General features: G+C 42.7%; 1 protein-coding gene across 1 annotated transcript; it reads right to left on the reverse strand.

Moving 5' to 3' along the window:
• Nucleotides 1–5410: 5410 nt before the first annotated feature.
• Nucleotides 5411–18331, reverse strand: LOC142371489 (uncharacterized). The gene is made up of 6 exons (XM_075454162.1): nt 17966–18331; nt 14170–16097; nt 13439–13532; nt 12276–12325; nt 10191–10259; nt 5411–8565 (listed from the first exon to the last, which is right to left on the reverse strand). Exons 2-5 carry the CDS (start codon nt 16093–16095, stop codon nt 10218–10220), a joined length of 2112 nt encoding a protein of 703 aa, XP_075310277.1. The 5' UTR covers nt 16096–16097; nt 17966–18331; the 3' UTR covers nt 5411–8565; nt 10191–10217.
• Between the last annotated feature and the right edge of the window lie 36 nt (nt 18332–18367).

The following is an 18367-nucleotide window of genomic DNA, read 5'->3' on the forward strand; positions in this document are numbered from 1 at the left end:
TGATCAAACTGTGGATTTAAAGCCAAGATATCAACCCTTACCGGCAAGTTCAAACCCACACTACAACAAAAACCGTCAGAGATTGTTTTGTTTTGAGAGTTAAGCCAACCCGTGCAGTGTTTTGGTCACATAATTATGCTTTAGTAAACTCAAAACGCCCCACGAAGCTGTAAACCCACAGAGAAATGTATCAGGCCGGGGTGTCATGATCAGCTTCTGCTTCAAAACCTCCCACCCAGGGAGAATCTGAGTCAAAGTTACAGCTAAAAACCCTCCACCCATCAGCAACTGACCTGCTCAGCCGAGGGCTTCTCACAACAAATCCAAACCGAAGCCTTTTACACACTGATGAGAATGAGCATGGCGATTCCTCCGCCTCCTATCAGCCCAATAAAACAATCTGAAGGAGGAAGAAACGGAAGAAGCACGAACACGTGCAGCTGAGTGAAGGAGCAAAGCGGCGCTGCCTGATCAGAATAGTAATTAGAGTTTCTCTGGCAGACACATTCACCAACAGCGAGGAGGCGTTCACTGTCTCTTCTCATCACAGAGGTGCGTGATGCATCACTAATTGAAAGACACGAGGACGGTGAGGTCACACCACGTTACTGCCTCTAAAAAAAAAAACACACTTAATGCAGCTGCAGATGCGATAAGATTCTGAAAAGGAGGCGTAGAAGGTGAAACTGCAACCAATAAAATCTACTCAGGAAATATCCAATTTAATTATTGCTCATTTGAACCTCTTTACAGAGCGCCTCTGGTGAAAATCGGGTTTCTAACCGTGGTAACGCGTTCATGTGGTGTTCAGAAGTCATAGCCTGGAGTGGAACATGCTGCATTTCACAGATTTGTGGAGTCAAATTGTACAATATTAATCAGGCCAGCGTGGAGCTGAAGCTATTTTGAGGCATAAAAGGATAAGAATCATCTAGACATTTCATATTGATTTTATTTGTTTCTTTTTATATTCTTTTATGTATTTTTAATGCTTCTTACACTCCCTGCTGCAATGCTTTTATTTTATGTAAAGCACTTTGAATTGTTTGTACATGAAATGTGCTATATAAATAAATTTGATTTGATTTGAATTTGATTTACATAATTGATTAAATGAGATTGGTTTTAAATGGTGCCTTGAGAAAGATCTAAAATGATCCAACATTGAGCTGTGGAAATCTTGGGGGCTGTTTTACTTGGAGCAGAGAGATTTTTCTGTCTGAGGTAATGTTCTCTTCTGATGTTACGATGCGTCCTGGATGATCTGATTGCACGTAGGCAGTTCTAAATACAGGTGTGAAAACCTGATGGACTCAGAGGTGATCCGGGACACATTTATCCACATCTATTTGGCAGCCTGAACAGAATCCAGACAAGCCTTCTTTGAAGTAAAGCCACAGAAATCTGTGGGAATGTGCAGAAGAAGCTGAAAGTCCGACTGAACTGGACTGCCAGAACCTATCAATGAAAAAGGAACGTCTTCCTTCTGTAACATCATTCATTTTATGCTTGTTTACTTCTCTTGTATCATGTCTGTTACATTACTGAGCTTTATAAATAATTCTGCAAGAAGTGAGACTCAGGCAAATCTGACATGTCAGAATTTTACACAGCTGCTCATCTCAGTGGAAACTTTGTGACGCACAGTTACGTTTCTTCAAATACTGCCAAGAAAATGGAAAATAGATGCAGTGATTTGTTTAAACACATGCAAACATAAATGTAAATATAGCATATAAGGCAAAAACAGAGTTTGTACAATTCTAAGGAGCTTTAAAGTGAATATTTGGTCTGAGTTCCTTTATTCTCCAACACATCCTGAACCCTCTTAGAAAAGCTTTCTGTCCTTTCTTTAAGGAGTCTTCAGGAATAGTTCTCCAGGCTTCTTGAAGGACATCCCAAAGCTCTTCTTTGGATGTGGGCTGCCTTTTGTTCCGTTCTCTGCCAACATGATCCCACACTGCTTCAGTAATGTTGAGCTCCGGGCTCTGGGGAGGATTCATCCCTCCATCAGACCTGCTGCCACTGATTTTCAGCCCACTTCTTGTGTCCTTTGGCACAGCTCAGCCTTTTCTCCCTGTTTCCCTTCCTTAAGAACTGCTTCTTGACAGCCACCCTTCCATGGAGCCCATTTCTGATGAGGCTTGGGCCAACAGCAGATGGATCAGCTGAAGGTCCAGATGCATCTCTCAGCTCCTGTGTCAGGTCTTTGCTGGATTTTTTCCTCTTTCTTAAGGACATCACTTTCAGATCCTGTTCATCTGCTGTAGATAGTTCTTTAGGCCTGACACTTCTTCTTCTGTCCTCCACTTGTCCAGTTTCCTCAAATGTTTTAAGGACACACTGCACACCATGCTGAGATATGCCAAGTTTTCAGCAAACAGCTCTTTGAGAATCACCTTGTTGCTGCAGAAATACAATTTTCTGTCAGTCAAACTGTGTTATCTTTGCTGTTTTTCATAGATGCAACTAAAGAAATAGGAACGATGTGTCTTTGAGACAGGCTGCTGGGAACAAAGTGCCTAAAGTTACAATTTAAAATGGCTTCTTTGCTAAGTCTGTTATGTGTCGACACAACACAGATTCATCCCTTGAGTTAGGAACCTTTTTTTTTTATGCCTGAATGGTTCACAGGTTAGTGTTAAGTGGGATGAATAATAAAAGAAAAACCACATTCCTCTGAAAATGATCAGGTACAAGGACTGGACTGAAAATGAGCAGGAAAAAAACAGCCAATGTCCAAAGAAAAAAAACTATTGCTCAAGACCACTTAAAAAAGAAAAGTCTGTGAAAGGTAGATCAAGATGTTTGCACCGTACTGTATATCCTCTCTTTCCTTTCAGATAAGCAGGTTAAACACAAACTGCATGTTCTGTGTCTAACGTTCTCCTGATCCACTTTACAAGCCGTTACATGTTTACCTTGTGTTGATTTGAGCAGCATTTAGTGCTGAGCCACCTGTAAAAGCAGCAAAGATACCGAGGCAGGACTGTGATCAGAGGAGACCGAGATAAGAGACAGACTGAGTGAACTGAACACGGGAGAGATGAGGCGAAATACGAGGGCAATAAACAGATATGAGAGGAAACAGAGGGAAAAACTGTCATGACTCCAGATGTTTGTGTCCATGCCAACCGTAAAATAAAGACACGTGAGCATCAGCAGACACTGGATTAAATAAAACCCCTAAAAAAGCTGCCTCATACTGTTCATCCTCTATAATAAAACGTAGACAGAGCAGTGAGACTACTCTGACTTCAAAAAGGTGGCTGGAAGACAGGAAGTAAGACATGGGGTCCTGATGCCGCCGCAGGGCAACACAGCAGCGTGATAAAGATGTGAAAGGTGGAGGTGCAAAATGCTCCCAGATATAGGCTCCACAGCTGCGACGTGTTGAAGCCATTATTTCCACTGAAGTGGGGTCGTGACTCAAAAGCAGAGCTGTGTGAAAATACTCAGATTCTAACTGCTCTGTATTACTAATGCAGCACACGGCCCACACACTCCGCTGTTAGTCACTTACGGGATATTTTTGGATTTGGAGCACATCAGTCCCAGCAACAGAGACGCTTCACAGGAAATTCATTATGTTAACAGCCTCCACTGACCATAATGTACACTGTATAAACTGTGTGTAAAAGGGATGTAGAAAGGACTTAAAGTGTAATACTACCGCTGGCCACTAGGTCAAATAAAAAAAACAGCTAATTCTGCCAAGAATTACGACCTCAGCAAGGGTCATTACGACCTCAGCAAGGGTCATTACGACCTCAGCAAGGGTCATTACGACCTCAACAAGGGTCATTACGACCTCAGCAAGGGTCATTACGACCTCAGCAAGAGTCATTACTGCGTAATTAGCTAGATTCGCTCTTTCTGATCACTTTGTTCTGTGACGTCAGACACATCACAGTACTCGAGGTAAAAAGACACCCAGAACAATGACAAAAACACAAAAAGTGGAGGAAGTCTGTTGTGCAGTCGACTGTCGGGTTTTCTTTTTACAAACCAAAAACAAAAGATGACAAACAGAGAGCTGAGATTCTTATAAATCCACATCAATCATTGTGGGTGGTTTTGTTACATTTTAGGGTAAATATCACTACTGTAGTACCATTTGACAAATGTAGTTGGGAAATGTACTATTTAGCATCCAGTATTCTAGTTTAACCGTCATGTTTTGTTTTGTGAGCCTTGCCTCTCTGGCTGTGTTTTACCTGCACAACACAGATGATTCTGTCTGGCAGCTAAAAACAAGCACTTAGGATTTTCACTCCATAAATTATGAATAAAATATGAAGAGTTGGTACGAACTCTGTGTTCTTGTCACCTTATTTTCACAGACAAATCCCTCACCGAGAGCACCGAGGCTCCTGCATGGCTTTTTTTAAGGTGAGAAAATGAGATCCAAACAAACATCAGGAAGCAGATTTCTGGCCAGTTGTTGGCGTCGGCGATCCATCTCGTACGACCACGATCCTGTTTCTGCATCAGAAAAGTTACACAAAAGTTTAAAAAATAAACATTTCAGGATTGTTTTTTTCCCCCCACTCGTTCCTTATTTTGGGTTTTAAAAGGTGCAATATAAATATAATTTACCTTACACTGCTTCATGGGTATGTAAAATGTGCCCGATTCATTTGGTTTGGCTATTAAAGGGATAGTTTTTTTATTAAAGGGATGTCTTTTGACATGAAGCTGTATGTATATGTATCCCATATTAGCAACATCATTTATGAACATTTTCTTACCCCCCGCTGCGTCCTGTGAGCCGAGTTCCAGCCGAGTTTTGGCGTTGATGAAGATAGTCCGGCTAGTTGGCTGGGGCCACAAAAATAAAGCGTTTTGCTTCTCAAAACAATATGCGTTCAAAAGAGTAATACATTTGCATCACAAAATCGTTCTCCAGGAAAAAGTCAGACCTCACAATCGCTTGGCCCTATTTTCTCTACCTTCGTATAACTGCGGGCTGTGTAAACTATGCAGACCGAAGTGCAGACCGAGCAGTAAACACTGTAACAGGCACGGCTGTCGGCAGGCGGCAGCACGCAGTGATACGAAGGGAGAGAAAATAGCGCCAAGCGATTGTGAGGTCTGACTTTTTCCTGGGGAACGATTTTGTGATGCAAATGTATTACTCTTTTGAACGCATATTGTTTTGAGAAGCAAAACGCTTTATTTTTTAAGCCCCAGCCAACTAGCCGGACTACCTTCGTCAACGCCAAAACTCAGCTGGAACTCGGCTCACAGGACGCAGCGGGGGTAAGAAGATGTTCATAAATGCTAATATGGGATGTCATACAGCTTCATGTCAAAAGAGGCGAACTATCCCTTTAAAATACTCCCGGAGTGACCAGGCCTGAGGAGGAGGTTTCTGTAATCACATAAAGAACACAAACAACCTTCCCTGCAGTGGTAAAACTTTTTATTCTCGTGTAGGAGCAGCAACGACTGCAGATCCCATTTTCCTGCACAGACAAAACAGTTACAGGCGCTTCAGTTTGACTGGAAACTGAATCCATTTCTGCATATTGAGACAAAGAAACAGGTTTACTTTTATTAAATAACAGGATTTATCTTTTAGCTTCTCAAATAATAGAAATTACAGGCAAGAAACCAAACTCTGAAACTGATCGTTACTTAAAACATTCTCTTTAAAAACAATTCAGTCCAGCGACTTCAACACAAGGCAGCGAGATGTTACTGAGAGACACTAAAGGGTCAATTCACCCGAATCACAAAAGCATACCGTCCAGCTTATTCTGGGGTCCTTTGAGAAAGTTTGGAGTTAATTTTTAGTTTAGTTTGCAGAGGATGAAGTGCAGACCTCACTGAGCTCACAGTCAGAGGTGGGAGCTGGAGGGCTTCAAAATAACTGAATGTTGGTTACAATGAGCAGCGTCATTTTCATGGAGGCAGCCTCAGAATGCGGAAAATTACCCCAAAAAGTCTTAATCAGACCTAATCAGACAAGAAACTGAAGATTCAGTTTCTTTCTATTTGGCAACTGTGTCTCAGTCATGCTAACTTAGCCCTCGAACCACTTTCCTAGAGATTCAGGGAAATATTGAGACAAAAAAAAACCCGATAGCGTCTGGTTTTAAAAAAGGACTCAAAACATTTCTTTAAGAGACATTTTAATCCTTAAAATCTTAATTTTTTTACTTTTTTTTTATGGGTTCAACTCCTGTAGCACTTTGAGATTGTTTTTACGATTGTAGCGAAGGGGAGTAGAGTTGTGCCGCCGGGACTCGAACCCCAGCCTTCTGGGTACTAAACTGGGGCTCTGACCACTACACCAAAGAGCCAGGCTCATTGGCGTGACAGTCAGAACACACCCACAACCCTAGTGATGGTCACTCCATCACAACGATGTAAAGTTTTTCTCAAATAAAATGTATTATTATATATCGGCAGGAAAAAAAGCAAGAGGTCCCTGCAGATTTTCAAAAATTAGGTTTTTTTTATTAATCATTTGCTTTTACATCTAATTTAACAAAGACAGAAATGGAGGAAAAGCCTTTTTATGAGGCTGAATTCATGGAAACTCAGCTGCAGAATGCAGGTGGATCAGAGTCGGACCAGAGCCCGCAGACCAGGAGCTCAATCAAAAAGACGACGAGCCTCCGACGATGGAGGCAGAGGCGACAGGACAGCCTGAAAGACAGCAGACAGCTTTGCTTCTGCCAGACACGGAGGAAAAAGAGACCCGTTGATGCCAGAAATTTTCCAATTTTACTAAAAGTGTTCAGAGACAGGCGGCGGTCATTCGTAAATAAAAAGACACAAAGCGTCACTCAGACAGACGTTTCCGTTCCCACGACAACGTGAAGGTGGAGCACAGAAAGGAGGAGCACAGAAAGGTGGAGCACAGAAAGGAGGAGCACAGAAAGGTGGAGCACAGAAAGGTGGAGCACAGAAAGGTGGAGCACAGAAAGGTGGAGCACAGAAAGGTGGAGCACAGAGAGGAGGAGCACAGAAAGGTGGAGCACAGAAAGGTGGAGCACAGAAAGGAGGAGCACAGAAAGGTGGAGTGCATCGCTTTGAATGCGAGCAGAACCAGAATCCACATCCCCTTCCAAGTGTTAAAGAGAAAGTACGGTGGCTGCTAAAAGTGTGAAAAGCCATCACTAGAACGTGTTTGCTTTGTGTTTTCTGGGCTCCCACACACACCACCGCAGACTTTCTAGAGGAAAACGGCAAAATTTGTACACGCAAATGTCTAAAGATAAAGAAAATATGTTTAACTTCTGCTAAATCCAGAATGGAAAGGTTTGTTTTTTTCTTTTAATGCTGGTGTCTGCAGCCCAGAAACGTCCTGTTCAGCAAAATGAGACGATAAAACAGACAGAGCCGTGTCTCTGCGGATAAATACTCCAGCGTACAGCCTCATACTCAGAGAGAACAATAATCTATACGCGAGTCTGATAGGACTCTTTTCACAATATCCACAAACAATAACCATCCTTTGATTCCCCGTGTCATTATCTGCCTAAAAAGAAGTGAAAGCTCCAGCAGTCGCCTGCAAGTCATCCTATTTTCATCTTTTACTCAGTATCTAAGTGACCTGGTGATAGTTTCCTGCACTTAACTGAGTAATCTTCACTCAGGAGCATTTTTTAAAAAAAATAGCTGAAGCTACTTCTGTTTAATCTAATGTTCTAATGTACAGATGTGCACCTCCAAAGCTTTGCAGTTTAAAACAACACGACTTTACTTCTTTAACACTGTGATGACGGAGTTGAACTGACCCTTTAATTGTTCCAGTTTTTGAAATCCCTCTACAAAAACACTTATTCACTAAACACTAAATGTTGTTTTTTTTTGCTGGGTTGAACTCTCGTCCAAACCCAACACCAGAGCTGAAAGTAAATGTGCTTTAACGGGGGGGGGGGGGGGGGATGTGGAGCTCTGAGTTACATTTAGACAGAAACCCTATGCGTTTAGAAGCAACTCCTAGCTTAGCGCAGCGGCCTTACGTTAAATTCAGATCATTTTTAGTCGAAAAGGAAGAACGGACATAAATAACAGCCCATATAAAATCATACTTTAAAGTGCACGGCAGAAAAACATCGAGGGTGCATGCAACAAGAGGAAAATAAATTAATTGATGACCGAAGCACTAACAGGAATAGAAAAGTAGTATAAAAACTGTAGAAAAGGTACCCTCTTACATATAAGACATATTCTATACAAGAGATCAATAAAACTCTGATATTATAATTATGTTCAAATAATAAACTGTCTTTACGATGCTGCTATTCCAGGTGAGGATATTCATAAAAAGGAATAAATACACGCGCACTCACTCACTCACTCACACGTTCACACATCATCTCTGCTCTGTCCAATGGGTGGAACTTATCTGTGTTAAAGACCTACGAATGAACACAAACGGTACAAAACGAAGGACATTTTCCTCCTTTAGAAGGAGCTAAAGCGGCCCCTGGTTCCATCGTGACGAGTCGGCCCTCTGCTCCGGCACACGCATTAATCAGCGTTACCAAACAGCCGAGGTGAAGTCACGCAGCTCTCGTCGCACCCTGAGGAGATCTGAGGAGTGACCTGGAGCAAACGACACAAACAGAGCAGCGGCACGTCAACGAGGACGTCTGCGGAACACAAACCCAATTTACTCCCGAGCTGCTGAGTCAGCTCCAGCTCCCCAACATCAGTTCACACGCTCGGTTGTGTAGTTTATGCATCTGGCGGATTACAAAACTACGTCCGCTAGGGGGCAGATTAATGCTGTTCAGGCTGTTTTTTTGTTGTTGTTGTTTTTTTTCTATTTTTACAGACCGTCTCCTCGGAAAAATACTGAAAAAGCCCGGAGAAGTACCAGAAATAAAGTGAGACGTGTCCCGAAACTTCCTCTGGAAACAGACGGAAGGCGTCCTGCTGTTTGAACTTCAAACAGCAGGACACAGAGGAGGACGGACAGCAACAACAGAAACAAGGAATCCTAATCTGTGGGGATATGTGGGATTTTATATCATATCTGGAGAGAAGCTGGTGAGTCCCAACATTCACAGGTTGGTCATAATTCACATTATGATTCATATCTTCTCCAACGCCTCAAATTAACCTTTTTTTGCATCATTTTGTAAGTTTTTATGATTTCTATCGTTTGAATTTCACCTTTTTTTCGTCACATCTTCGAAATGTGACTGGAAAACAACTCTGGAAACCCGACGAGATTTTCAATTCAGTTTCATCTCGATTATTTCTGACTTCTCATCTGAACCAATGTCATTGTTTGATTGCACTTTCCACTCGGAAGCCTGGTTTTTCTCCCATTTTTGTGCTGGAATATTTATCTGAATGTGATGTTTTTATGTAAAGTTCAGTCATAGCAAAGACTGCAGGCTTGTGACGACGATCTACAAATAAGTGAAGGTCTTAAAAAACTCATTTTCTGGTTGATAAGTCACTTAACTGCAGTTAAAGGAGAAGACTTTGGATCTATACACACTCACCGGCCACTTTATTAGGTACACCTTGCTAGTAAAAGGTTGGACCCCCTTTTGCCTTCAGAACTGCTTTAATTCCAGCCCATCTGGCACCAACAGCCATGCCACGTTCAAAGTCCCTTAAATCCCCTTTTCTTCCCCATTCTGATGCTCGGTTTGAACTTCAGCAGGTTGCCATGACCACCTCTACATGCCAAAATGCATTGAGTTGCAGCCATGCGATTGGCTGATTAGTTATTTGTGTTAACAAGCAATTGAACAGGTGCACCTAATAAAGTGGCCGGTGAGTGCATTTATTTGATATGAGTGTTGAAGCTGTGTGAGTTTCCTTTAAAGGCGACGCTGCCCCCAAATGGTGATGAGAGGAAGTTCTCACAGCTGCTGTGCGAGGTTAAAAAGGAAGTACATCAGTCACCTGATCCACTTATTTTAGAAGAAAGAAGAGGGTCAGAAAAGTAAGATGGAAAACGTGAAACTGGTTACTCTGAAGCTGGACCATGTGACAAGCGTGACCACGCCATTGAATGTTGGTCCATCACGGCACAGCCAAACGTCATCTAAAATGACTCAGTGTTGTTCCACTTTGTCCAAAGTTTAGCTTTTAAACATAAAAGTTTGTGTGTATCCGCTGGGTTCACTGATTAATCCGGCTGGTGAGAAGAGAACCGACAGGTCGTAAATGAGTGCAATGGATGAAATAAGCAGAGGTGGTGAACAAACCTCCTTGGCCCCCACATGTCTTCTGTGTCATCTCTTGTGTCGTCTGCTCGCGGTTGTGAAGGATTTGTTCTGTTGGGTAGAGAAAAAAACAGTCTCAATGCCATTTTTCAAGTTGATATCCTCTGGAGTTAAAGAGTTGATTTAGTGTTTAAATTAAATTAAAAAGCCGCCATGTGTAGATAAATACTTTACATTCACAGTGCTGTGAATCATGTACAGCAGCTTCTTTAAGATCCACAGTTTAAATTTAAGAACCTCAGTTTTACATTTCTCAAACTAAAAAGGAAACTCAGGGCTTTCATTGATCAAACTAAAACACTGTTGAAGGTTTTCCATTACGCTGCAGTTTCTCAGTAATATCTGGTGAGAGAAGCTCTCGCAGCACTTCTTTCTCCTCTCAGTTCACTCAGCTTCACGGCTGAAATCACATTTACGCAGGTGATAAAAAAACAAGTTCACAAGTTAAAGATGTTTATGCATTTAGCAGACGCTTTTATCCACATCCACTTACAAATGAGGATTTAGCATTACAGCTAACATCAAAGCTAACAATAAGCTACGTAGAAGGAAACCACGAGTCAGACTCTGTCGGGGGTGACAGATAAAGGCAGGTTTAGATGGTTTTAACTCATTTGACTGAAGCAAAATAATAATTATTAAAAAAAAGAGTTTCAGTTGTTAGAGATGTTCAGTGTTTTCACGTCCCGACCAACGTGATTCACTTTGATCAGATCCATTATCATACAGTATCAAAGCCATTTTTCCATCCACAGGTGACACAGTTGAGTCTGCCTATAAAGCTCTTAACTTCTTTCTTTCTTTCCTCTAAAAAAAACATGTTGACTCGAGCTGCTTCCTTCATTAAGGACGACCTCTACCTCGCTGCCAGTGCGGTTTCTTCTCTTCACCTTTCTTCTTTGTTCGATGGTGGCGTCACCAGCTCTTTGGCATGTTTGGGATTCCTCAGCTGTGTTTACACTGTAAATACTCATTTTCTACTCTTTCCTCACAGTCTGAAACGAGACAACTCTGAAGCTCAGGAACACTTGAGACCGACTAAATTAGTTATTTTGGCTACACAAGAAAATACTCAAGCTACAGTTATATAATGAATCTTATTCTGCATTTACATCCAAATTAATTACAGCTCTTTGATGCTGATGAAAAATCACCTGGGATGGGCTATCCCATCATTATTTCTACATTAATCAGGCATTTGGAGACAAACGTGAACCAAACAGGCCGTCCTTGGACTGAAATACAAAACTGATCCATTAGAAATCTACATTCTGGCTCATTCTGACCAAAACAAAGAACGCATAACAAAAAAAAGGCCTGAATGTCAACAGATAGAGGATCCTTCAAAACATAAAGCCAAGAGAAGAAGACGACTCTAGGAATAACAGCATTCTTTAGGCAGAAACTGCACCACAATAACAGGATGGAAATACCAGAGAAAACGGCAAAGCTGCAACATGGAGGCAGCGTGATGTGAGGAGAGGCGTGGCTTCCAGCAGCAATGGCTCAACAGTAATCATTGATGATCGGACAGAAGACAGAAGCAGCGGGACGAATCCCCAAGAGCAAAGAGTCAAACTGTCTGCTCACATTCAGCCAAATGCAGGCAGACAGCAACCCAAAACAAAGCGAGGAGTGTCTGAATGTAATGAAGTGGAATATTCTTCTATTTCTGCAGAAGGCCGAACAAACATCTGCAGACAGTTGTAGTGAAGACTTGGCAAAGTGTTTCAAAGGAGGAAAGCCATTCTTTGACTTCACGGTCTGCAAAGGATTCTCCACAAAGCATCAAAACTAAACATTTCTATTGAACACTGATGGCCCTGAAGAGGACGTTTCCACAGACTGAGGAGCTTTAAATGTATTACATTACAAAAGATGGTCCAAATGTTAAGTTTAAGTTCATTGTACAACTGGATTTCACTTTATTATAAAGGTAAAATAACTAAAACCGTGTCAGTGTTCTACTATGGTGTCACTTTATGTCACTTTTACGTCCTGAAGTCCTGAAGAAACTTTTAATTAAGCTCTAAAGTCAGGCTAAAACACAAATGATCCTCTCTTTACCTTATGATCTGGACATCTCATTGAGAAGTTGTCTTCGTTGAGGATGCAGCCTAAGAAACGCGCACAAAACACACAAAATGAGCTTCATCATAAGCATTCACTTCACACACAAATCTATACAGATTTGCCTTTTCAGGCCTTCCCTCAAAGACGAGAGAAGCAGAGGCTCCTGAAACATCCATCATTTTATAGCAGTTAAAACAGAGAATAATCAAAGAAATGAGTGCTGAACACATTAAAGGGACACTGTGTAATTTCTTCCCCCATCTAGTGGTGCAATTTTATTTTGCAAAGTCGAATGAATTTGCTCTCTAGCGCCTCGCGTTTTCAAATGTGCGTTGCAACTTCTTGAACTACGGCAGGCGGAATGTGTCAAGATTCAAGAAGCTATAGCTTCAGACTCAAGGTCCATACAAACAAAAAGAAATCAAGACACACAGTACAAAGGATTACATAACACACATACAACAACACTATAAATACAGATGACAGATAACATGTCAGATAACATAAGTTGACATAGCCTTTGTTGTGCAAGCAATGCAATTAGTCATATTCCGGGAGTTACCGGAAGTGACGTCGACGCAGCGTTAGCAGCAGTGTGTAGTTGCTGGAAAGTGTTCTTTTAAATAAACTCCCGGTAAACTTACAAACTTTCTAATGCCTTGTTTTGTGAGTTAAGAGCCTATGTGTACTACGGCAGAAGTTTGGTAACAATCAATGCATTATTAGTGGGATAATTTACGAGATAAAATCTATTTATCATTAGCGGCTGTAATAAGCCATTCGGCGGAAATGACGTCACAATGACGTCATTTCCGCTTGCAGGCCTGGCGTTGGGGAAATCGCGATTCGAAGTGCTTTATGTCCCTCTCGGCACTTCGTCATTTTTCATAGGACATGGCAGCCTCCATAGAGCTTGCCCGCTCTATGTAGATACAGACAAGTTATTCTTCACTCAGGAGGATAAGTGAGATTGTTGATAGAGATAATTTTACACCAATGAGGACTAATTTATGAATGAATATGTTGATTTGAGCTAATAAATGACTTAATTTATTACATAGTGTCCCTTTAACAGGCAGAAGAAACAATGGCAGCTCGCTAACAAAAGGCTTGAAAAGTGGACATAATATTTTAAATGTTGGATTATGATGGTGTACCTGACTGAATGGCACATGTGTAGTGATAATTTCTGGGGCATCCCTTTTGGAAACAACCCATTATTGCGCCTGTTTGTTGGCAGGCTGAACAAATCTGAAAAAGAAAAGTCAAGTTTACTCATAAAGCACATCTAAACACAAGAAACGTTGACCAAAGTACAATAAATGCTGTATGTGGCGGGGAAATTATTGTCGGGAAGCAATGAAAGCATGAGGGAACATCTCAAAGTCAAGTCTTTGCTCAAAGGGTAAGTGGATAAAAGCTGACTTTGACTACAGATTTAAGTCTGAGGGAAGCAAAGAATCCAAAGTAACACTGAGCTTATTCCAGGACATCCTGGAATATCAGGAAACAAGAAGCCTACTTTCACTGAGGCTGAGAAAAATTGAATGAAAACAATTTGTCAGGAGAGTTAAGGTCAGGTTTCAGCTGTAAATAATTTGAGTGTCATCCATGTGTCTGCAGTAGATTTAAGAATGGAGATCAATCGGCTTACTTTCAGAGACGTGTTAAAGGTACCCATAAGACTGTAATAAAGAAGTTTAATTCCATCATAAGAAGCCCAAAACAAGTCTTAACTTGTCTTTAAGGGTCGGTAAAAGGCTGAAGTAATACGAAAGATTAAAATAACTCCTGTAAAACTCAGAGATTTATCAGAATAATGAAAGGGAAAAAAACATAGCGTTTTATCTGTAATTCTGAATAAAGAAAGCTGGTCTGAGTCACTCACTGTTTCCTGTGCGAGTCGGGCAGCCTCCTCCAACCCGTACAGCCTTCCTCGGACTAGAAAGATACCAGCAGACCAGATGCCGCAGTCCTCGTGGATCCAGCACTCATCCAGATGAAGAGGCACCTTTGTGGGAGAGAGGCTGTCCTTCCTGAGCAAACTTTTAGCAGCTGTGCAGTCGTTGTCTGAGGAGTTGACCAAACAGCTATTAGAGAGTCTGTGTAAATCCTCCTGCTGCTCCGTCCTGCAGGTCCGACCGTCCACCAGCAAGCCGGGACAGTACGGGCCATGGAGGTCACCGAGGCCCATTACGTTGGCGGTTTGCCCGCACAGGCAGCAGAGCTGCACCGACTGACAGCGGCTGTCGGAGCCGGGCCGACCCAGCTGGAAGCAGGATGTGCTGGGAACAAACCCAGACAGAGACCTGGAGGCCGCCTGCTTCTGCTGCTGTGCTCTGCCGCTGCGGACCGCCGCCTCATCCTCTTGATAGTTGACTACCCTGCACAGCCTCTGCTCCATGTGGACAAACGGGCAGAAACGGTCCGACTTCTTGTTCTTCTTCTCTTCTTTAGATTTTGCATATTTGAGCTTGATCTCAGGCTCTCTAGGAGGAAACGGAGCAGCTGGTCCAGTGTTTGGGCGCCGCCTTCTCTTTCGCCGAGCAGCCTTGGTTGCCGCTGTGCTCTTGATGGCCGTGGCCTTCTGATGCGGCTCTGGGGGGATTCTGCAGTTCAGCTCCTGCTTGGTTTTTCTTAACTTCTTAGCTTTAGGAACAGTGAGAGGCTTTTTTTGCGTGTGATTGTTGAGTTTCGCGCACAAAGCTTTGTGGCGAGGCTGCTGGTCCCTCTGAGGAGACTTCCCGTCACTCTGGACGTCCACATCCGATTCCTCCGAGTTGCTGCTCGCTCTCTGTGGCAGATCTGGCAGCGAGTTTGATTCTTCTGAGCTGGACAACTTCAACGCATACTCCATCAAGTCATCCGAGTCGCAGCTTTCGTGGTATATACCCACGGCATTGTTTTTGACTTGTCTCTTCAAGCTGTGCCGCGACACGCTGCAGGTGAAACGCGGCATTTCCGATGGAGATTTTTTAATTCTGGAACTGCGTCGCACCTCTGTGGGGGAAGCTTTTCCATTCTCGCTCTGAGGAGGAGTTTTCTTACAACGCCGGCTTTTCTTCTCGTCGTTCGTGACTGAAACTTCAATCACGTCGCTGTCGTCACTGGAAATATCCACGGCGGAATCGACGGGGTTGCCGTAAACGGCGTTGAGGTCTGACAGGAGGACTACGGGCCTGGTGTGGTGCACGGGAATGTCCACTGAGCTGTCCGAGGAGTCCTCTGAGTACGAGCTGTCGGGACTGGGCGAGCTCATGGGCTGAGGTAGGAGGTAACAGCCTCTCGCTTCGTCCAGCGAGGACACGGCGGGGGACAGAGGCTCCACGATGTGCCCCACGCCGTCCTGGATCAAAGAACCGCACAAGAGCGGCTCCTTCGCCGAAGAAACGAGGAAGATAACATCCGAGCCGCTGTCGCTCTCCTCTCCGCCGCTGCTTTCAGGAACCGGGCCGCCACTTTGATCGGTTCCGTAGAAACCAGCGTGCCACAGGTTGCCGTGAACTCTGTCGTGGTACAGATCGAGGCCCGGAGTGAGCGTTGAACTCATGTAGCTCCCCAAAGACTCGGGGCCCTGCTCCATGTCCCTGCAGTGGACGGGTGGACCGGGCTGCGCCGACAGCGAGCTGTAGGAGGACGAGGCTCTGGATCTGTACGCGGCGGTGATGTCCGTGCTGCAGCTCGGTGGTCGTCTGTGGTACCACTCCGGCTTCTTCGCCAGGTCCACGACTTCAGAGTGGCTGTGGGTCAGGGGGTTATAGCTCTTTGACAGATCCATAGCCATAAGAGGAGGATCCTGAGAGGACACTTCCATCACTGCAGAGCACACAGAGACACATTCAAACAATCTGAGCCAAGGCTTCATGGTGATCAATATTATATCTGGTTGTCATGGAGCTGGGTATATCCTAAGATTTCAAAATAATCTAAAGCCTGCGTTTGACTGAAAGTAGTTTAAAACCTTAAATGATTGCCAATGTGTTGTAGCAGCTCCTCCTGTGGTAACACAGAGTTGAGCTACAGAGGAAACCAACTGCTTCAGTTTATGAAGTGAAATGTTTTTCATTTCTCGTTTGACAGAAAATTTCAGCTGCTCAACAGTTTGAGGACTTCTTTATTGCATTTTTCGCTTCATAATCTGCCAAAGGTTCTTCAGTCCAGAGGACAGAGCATCTGTTGATCAAACAACAGTTCAGTTGTAGGTTTCCATTGATGTTCTTTGATGTGCGTTTTGAAGCTGTGCATAAGAGCAAGCCTACTCAAGTTTGCCTCATAGTTTATAGACTCGCTTGAGGGCTTTTTTGCCTGCTTTGAAAATAAGTTTATGCACGTCACGGTGAAACGAACGCGGATGCTGCTGGGCCACACGGGACGAGTCACGTGAGCAATGTGGTGTTTCTGCTTCGTTTTTTTTTTTTAAAGTACATTCCCCGGCAGTCTTTCACATAGTCACTATCTCCTCGAAGTCTTTACGTTTGACAAACATTTTAGACTCAAACATGAAACTGACCTGTTGACACATGTTTCACCAGGTGTTTCATTAAGAATAGCACAACGTTGGCAGTGTCGTTGGCCCCGTCCCAACAACACTGACACGCACTGCTTCAAGTTTCAGACTTTTAGATTCAAAATGAGCGATTATTTCTAAAGCTAAATTTCCAATGTCACCACTGTCCTATCTGTTAGCTTTAAGGCTTTATGAAGCCCACTATCTCACAAAAAGTATTCACTTTATTTCCTTTTAATAACACAGCTTGTGTGTCTAGATCAGAAACCATATTAGATCATATTACTTTGACTGTTCACACATGGACTAGAAGGATTATCCTACAGATAAAGTAACATAGCATATACTTCTTTAAACTAAATTTGTGACTTGATTAACCTTAATTAATTTCTGAAAGTACACAAAAAAAAGAGGGTAATTTCACTACTTTTTAAGGCACAAGGAGCATTTTAGACTAGATCCAAATCAATAACTACATTACTTTGTTTAGTATAACAGGGTTTAGGACTATCTCACAATTTTTGTGGTCATTTATCATCATCAAACAACCAAGTGAAATGCAAGTGAAACTGCAGTAATAAGTATCATTACTGCTTTAATTATTTGCAAATAATTAAAAAGTAAAGTTGAAATTATTTGCAAATTGTGATGTTTTGTCTTTATTTTTACTTAACAAACACACAATTGAGAGTCTGGACCTAAAAAATAGGTTAATCTACTAATTTATATTCATACTGTTTTATTAACATTTCTGCTTATAAATAATATCTGAATCATTGTGTTGTGCAAGAGATCATGTGGGATTAATTTGCTATAGAGCAAATATTCAGCAATATTCATTAATAGCAAACGCAGTTTTATATAATCAATACTTAACTGAATCTTTAATTTAGGAATTTAAATTATTAGTCAGGTTAGCAGCGCAAAACAAATTCATTTAAAGAAACTTTGACAAAGAATGGTAGTTTGTTTAACGAAAAAAAGAGTACATTTTGGTAACCAAATTAGATTATTTAGGTATCTGATAATTACAACATTTTCGTCGATTAATAGGTTGTGTCAGCACCATTTCTAACAGGTAGGCCTGTTTAGAAACCCATCCGTGAGTGATGGAAAGGCTGATGTGAGCTGCCCTGAAAAGATATATGTGACAGTTAATAACCGTTGGCCATCTTACCCCTCAGGCGGCGGTGGTTTGGATGGACCTCCCCGGTCCTGACAGAGCGAGCTGGGGGATGACACCTTTCCTGGAAGTGGCTCGGGTAGCGGAGTTAGCTAACACGCCTCTCCAGGCCCATCATCATACGCACTGGATGTAAACAATAGCAGTGGCCGCGCGAGTTCATGCTAGCTGAGCAGCTAGTTGACGTTAGCTCGATGAGCCGCTCCTGAACGGAGGTGACACTCGACGAAACACCGGCCCATAAACATTTTAACGGACGTAGATATCGCAGGTCGTGTCAGACATCCTTGTTACAGTTAGTATTTTAAAGTTGTCATCATGGACACCTTCATCCTAATGAGTCAAGTCAGACCGAACAAATGTTGGTGACACCGGAAGTGAAGCGGGTGCCTTCAA

Source organism: Odontesthes bonariensis, chromosome 21 (assembly GCF_027942865.1).
Source record: "Odontesthes bonariensis isolate fOdoBon6 chromosome 21, fOdoBon6.hap1, whole genome shotgun sequence".
In the NCBI taxonomy this organism is placed as follows: Eukaryota; Metazoa; Chordata; class Actinopteri; order Atheriniformes; family Atherinopsidae; genus Odontesthes; species Odontesthes bonariensis.